The sequence below is a fragment of the Phodopus roborovskii genome, unplaced genomic scaffold (genome assembly GCF_943737965.1).
Source record: "Phodopus roborovskii unplaced genomic scaffold, PHOROB, whole genome shotgun sequence".
NCBI classification, from domain to species: domain Eukaryota; kingdom Metazoa; phylum Chordata; class Mammalia; order Rodentia; family Cricetidae; genus Phodopus; species Phodopus roborovskii.
In genome coordinates this window covers 4,658,082-4,663,759 of record NW_026126546.1, presented here as the reverse complement: position 1 = coordinate 4,663,759, position 5,678 = coordinate 4,658,082, and the positions used below count along the sequence as shown (strand labels likewise).

At 53.1% G+C, this 5,678-nt stretch overlaps 1 protein-coding gene across 1 annotated transcript; it reads left to right on the top strand.

Moving 5' to 3' along the window:
- Positions 1-1,453: 1,453 nt before the first annotated feature.
- Drd5 (dopamine receptor D5) lies at positions 1,454-3,177 on the top strand. The gene has a single exon (XM_051200200.1). The coding sequence runs from the start codon at positions 1,574-1,576 to the stop codon at positions 2,999-3,001; it is 1,428 nt and encodes a 475-aa protein (XP_051056157.1). The 5' UTR covers positions 1,454-1,573; the 3' UTR covers positions 3,002-3,177.
- Positions 3,178-5,678: the final 2,501 nt, after the last annotated feature.

Below are 5,678 nucleotides of genomic sequence, written 5' to 3'. Positions count from 1 at the left end.
TTTCTTTGGAGTGGTGCTGTTGCCTCAAACATAGGTCAGTCGTGGAGGACGCCCAAAGCGGTAGGAGCCATGGGCAGAGGTGAGCAAGGGCAAACTGATGAGTCTTCCTGTGTGCGCAGCCTCATGGGGGAACTTCCCAGCCAGGAGAAATGGTACTATATCAGCACCCAATCACAAAGCAGAGCCTAGAGGCTGGGATGATGACACCACAACTAATTCAGAGACAAGGCCACTGGTGGCAGAGAGGAGAGGCAGGCCTGTCCAATTTGTGCTCGGGCACTGGGACAGGTGGTTTGTCTATCTTGCCCAGCAGAAAGCCCGGAGCAAGAAAGTTAAAGGGGAAAGGGGTGTTTAAGGTTCAGAAGCGAGTGCTCATGCAGAGCTGGTTAAAGGCATCTGGGTGGAGGACAAGCAGCCGGAATAGGAGGCAACACCTACAGGAGCCGTGCAACCGTCACTGGCAACTGAGCTCAGCACCACCAGGGACACGGGAATATCACGGGAGACTTGGTGTTTGAGAGACATGCTAAGGCTGGGGAGCACGGCTGGGGAGCACTGCTGTCTATTCAGGTTTCCCCCACTGTTTACCCTTCCCTCTCCAGTTTGGACTTTTTTCTGGCTTTAGTGTCTGGGAAACCCTGAGTCAACAGCCCCCTCCACCCCTTCCCCAGTAGACTGAGCATATCCAGAATCAGGAAAGGAGGTGTGGCTCCAAGACTAGGGTTGGTGGGGGTCTCAGGTGGGCGTTAGGGAGGAGGCAGGTACAGGGGTCACTGTCCCTCGGGCACCTTCTGGGGGAACTCCCCAGAATAGACCTCATTGTCTTTCCTGGGAGAAGAAAACAAGAATCAACCAAGTTAAGTAGGGAATTCAGGGTCCTATGACCCAGAATAGGGTTCAGGATGTGCTGTGACATCTATGGTCGCCCTCCTATCCCTATCTCTCTGGTTTGTCTGGAGCCACCGAGTCCCACCTCTCCTCCACTTGTCTTTACAAACGTGGCCTGAGCCAGAGGTAGTTCGGAAGAGGCTCCTGGTGATGGGGGGAGGGGGGAAGTGCTGTTTCCCGAATTCCGGACAGGGGTGTAGCCCTGGGACCCCTCTTGGACCTCTGGAGTCAGAAGACGACGACGCTGAGAGTCACGACGCCAGGGCACAGGTGGGAGGGCGCGCGGGCGGCAGAAGCGCGGCTGATAGGGGCGGGCGCGCGGGACCTGGCAGCCACCGCACCGCAGAGATCGCCCGGTGCCCGCGGCTCGGGCCCTCCGCCCCCTTGGGCTGCCGCTCTGAGCTTCTCTGGGAACCAGACGCAGCGGCAGCGGCCGCCCGGCGCTCTACCGCCACAGGATCACAATCCGGGCGGCCCCGCGGGCACCGGTCGCTCTTGCCCCATCGCGGGGACCAGAGGTGCGGGTGAGGTGGCCACCACTCCGAGATCCCGTACAGCACAGGGTGAGCGCCCCTCGGGACCGGTCAGTTGCAGGGTCCGCCGCACCCCCTGGGGTGCCAGATGGGGCTTCCCGGGGGTCGCAGGGTCGAAGTTGGGTCGACCCGCCAGCGTTTTGCAGAACGACATGCTGCCGCCTGGGCGCAATGGCACCGCGCGTCGGGCGCGGCTGGGGATGCCGCGGCAGCTGGCGCAGGCTGGCGCCCCGGGGGGCTCGGCGGCCCTGCTGGGACCTGCGCAGGTGATCACTGCCGGCCTCCTGACTCTCCTTATCGTCTGGACCTTGCTTGGCAATGTGCTAGTGTGCGCAGCCATCGTCCGCAGCCGCCACCTGCGCGCCAAGATGACCAACATCTTCATTGTATCTTTGGCGGTCTCAGACCTCTTCGTGGCATTGCTGGTCATGCCGTGGAAGGCCGTGGCTGAGGTGGCTGGGTACTGGCCCTTTGGAGAGTTCTGTGATATCTGGGTGGCCTTTGACATCATGTGCTCCACTGCCTCTATCCTGAATCTGTGTATCATCAGTGTAGACCGCTACTGGGCTATCTCCAGGCCCTTCCGCTACGAGCGAAAGATGACCCAGCGCGTAGCCTTGGTCATGGTGGGCCTGGCCTGGACTTTGTCCATCCTTATCTCCTTCATCCCGGTCCAACTCAATTGGCACAGAGACAAGGCAGGCTCCCAGGGCCGAGAGGGCCTACTGTCTAATGGGACGCCCTGGGAGGAAGGCTGGGAGCAAGAAGGGGGGACAGAGAACTGCGACTCCAGCCTGAACCGAACTTACGCCATCTCCTCCTCGCTCATCAGCTTCTACATTCCAGTGGCCATCATGATTGTGACCTACACGCGCATCTACCGCATTGCACAGGTGCAGATCCGCCGAATCTCCTCCCTGGAGAGGGCAGCTGAGCATGCCCAGAGCTGCCGGAGTCGCGGGGCCTGCCAACCTGACCCCAGCCTGCGAGCCTCCATCAAGAAGGAGACCAAGGTCTTCAAGACACTGTCAATGATCATGGGGGTCTTCGTGTGCTGCTGGTTGCCTTTCTTTATCCTGAACTGCATGGTTCCTTTCTGCAGCACCGGGGATGGCCAGGGCTCACCGGCGGGCTTTCCTTGTGTCAGTGAGACCACCTTTGACATATTCGTCTGGTTTGGCTGGGCCAACTCGTCTCTCAACCCCATCATCTATGCCTTCAACGCTGACTTCCGAAAGGTGTTCACCCAGCTGCTGGGGTGCAGCCACTTCTGCTCCCGGACCCCTGTGCAGACTGTGAACATTAGTAATGAACTCATCTCCTACAATCAGGACACCGTCTTCCACAAGGAGATCGCCGCTGCCTATGTCCACATGATCCCCAATGCAGTGTCCTCTGGAGACCACGAGGTGGGCGAGCAGGAGGAGGAGGGACCTTTTGATCACATGTCTCAAATCTCTCCAACAACCCCAGACGGTGACCGGGCTGCTGAATCTGTCTGGGAGCTTGACTGTGAGGAGGAGGTTTCCTTAGGCAAAATCTCACCTCTTACCCCCAATTGTTTCCATAAAACTGCTTAGAAACACCCTCTTGGGAATATACAGCTGCAACCACATTTGTAGGCATCCACACATGCACATACACAAATATACACACTCCCAGTGTGCATGTGCTTTCTGTAGCCCAGCTGCATAGAAACCAAATGATTCTTAGCTGAGAATATTAGCCGAGGCTGTTGAAATGCATTCAGCTATTTCGGACAAGGAAAAGTATTCCCTTCAGAGTAGAGAAAGTGGAGCCTGGTCCTTTAAGAGCACACCTTCCTAATTTAGGCTTGTCCCATGGTTTGTGTCTGGGTTGCTTTTTAAATGGCAGGTCTCTGAGTGGCAGTTGTTGGGGTGCTCTGTGGCTTTTCAGAGACTGGGGTCTGTATGTAGCACAGTGCTCTGGTGGCTTCTGTTTAGTTTCAGTTGGGGCTCTTTCCTGGGTGTGGAATCCCTTCCTGATTTGTTCTGGTTTTTAGTGAGTGCCTAGTACACGTGTTTGGGCTGGGGGGAGGGCCACCTTTGCATTGTCAGTCAGTGCTCAGCGTGGCTCCTGGAGAAATCACTCTGCACTTTTAAAAGACAGCTGGGTTTTGGAGCAGACGTTTTTTTTTTTTCTGAGCACCTTGGTTTAGGGACCATGCTGGACAAAGGCCTAGAGGGATTGCTGAATTCTCAGCTTTCCTTCTATTAGTCAGTCACCCCTCCAAGGCACCCTGAAAGCTACTTTCCCCTCCACAGTATTGGATTCAGACTTCTCAAGCCTGGCACTCAGCTAGTTTTATTTAGACTCTTGGATCTTCTAGGATCACAGGAGACAATGGTCTTGGTTGCTAGAAAGATGTGCTCAGTTCATCAGAAAGGCCACCTAGAATAACAGCCCTGCCATCTCCCATCTCCCATCTGGAGTGTTTCAGAGTGATGTGGCTTCAGTAAGCCATGCTTTCTAGGGTCTTTTTGGATGTGACAGGTTTCAAAATGCTGCAAAAGCAAAATCCTGCTTGGAAGCAGATAGTTTTACTTGTAGGCAGTCGCAAATGGAATGAACTTTAACCCACATGCAGAAAGCCAGAGGTGACAAGTGACTGGGTGAACTCATAGAGTGAGGGGCTCACAGAGGAGCCCACCTGTTTGTCTCTCGGCTTTCCCTCTCTGCAGTGAGTACAGTGAAGGGACCTTTGTTCCAGTATGATTTCATTAGACACGGATGTAAAACTGTAACAAACGTAAATGAGCTGTGCATATGTAAGTTCCTACACTCCCCTGCTTCAAAGACGGCTTCTCAAGGACAGTTCAATCAATTTTGGTTTCCTTATGGATAATTGTATTATGAGTTGTCTGAACAGTCGTGTCTTGTTTCTTGTAAAACGTTCAGTGCCTGCCACATCATGCTTAATAAATGTTTGTTGAATGAATCATTTTCTGAACAGCGAGTCTGAAAGCAAGCCTTACTCAGTGCATTGAGTCCTATGACTTTTGTCAAATGGATCTGGGATCTGAGGCCTGTGTTCAGGTTTTGACTCCTTGCAAACCCACGACTAAGCAGATCATTGGGGCACAGGCAGGGGCTGGGAAATGTGCACTGTTGCAGGATTCTGAAGGTGGCTGCATGATTCCGAGTGAGCCTATGAACCTCTCTGGGACTCACTTTCTGGATGCATTTGTAAATGGACAGATTGATCACTAACTTTTTTTTTCTTCTCTCATACATTATATCCCAACCACAGTTTGCCTTCCCTGAACTTCTCCCAACCCCCCTCCCTTCTCCCTCAGATCCACTTTCTCCATTTCCCTTCAGAAAAGAGCTTCGCCAGGGATACCAACCAATAATATCAACATTAAGACCAGGCACAGATCCCTCATATCAAGACTGGAGGAGGTAGCCCAGTATGAGGGAAAGGGTCCCAAGAGCAGGTGAAAAGAGTCAGAGACAGCCCCAACTCCCACTGTTTGGAGTCCCACAAGAACACCTAGCTACACAGTCATAACATATGTGGAGGACTTAGTGCAGACCAATGCAGGCTCCATGAGTCACTCTCTGTGAGCCCCTATGAGCCCTGCTTAGTTGATTCTGTGGGCTGTGTTCTCTTGGTGTCCTGGGCCTCTCTGGCTCCTACAATCCTTCCTCCACTTTCCCAAAGGTCTCCCTGAGCACTGCCAAATGTTTGACTGGATCACTAACTTTCAAATTGTGTTTCATGATGCAGATGATTACAGGCAGAGTCTGAGAAACACAGAAAACTGGGGTTTGATGCTCATTTCCCCTATAGGGCTCTGGAGAGCCTATTTTGAGCGCTCTGAATCCCAAATGTGCGAACATCATTTCCCAGCCTTTTTTTCTCTTTGTCCCTGAGAATCCTTGTTGGCTTGGATTCCTACTTTCTGGAGAAACTTTGAAATTTAGAAGCTGAAGGACAACTATTCCAGCCTATAGAACAAGCTGTGGTAAGCCAACATGAGCGGCAAACAGCTCAGTTAAAAGAGGTCTGTGTTACGGTAAACCCATCTTGTGAGGGCCATGAAACTTCCCTCTCTAAGATATCATTCCTCCTGTGTAGTATTTCCATGTCACACATGCTCAGAAGGGTCTTACACACTGGGAATACAGTCTTCTGTCAGATTCTCTGCTGTCGTGGACCCTGGTATGAGTGGGCTCAGGTAAGTTCACATTGCATCTCCTTGGACCATTCCACCCATGACATTCATCAGACAG

Coding starts and splice junctions, on each gene's coding strand:
- Drd5 (XM_051200200.1), top strand. CDS start 1,574: ATGCTGCCGCCTGGGCGCAATGGCACCGCGCGTCGGGCGCGGCTGGGG.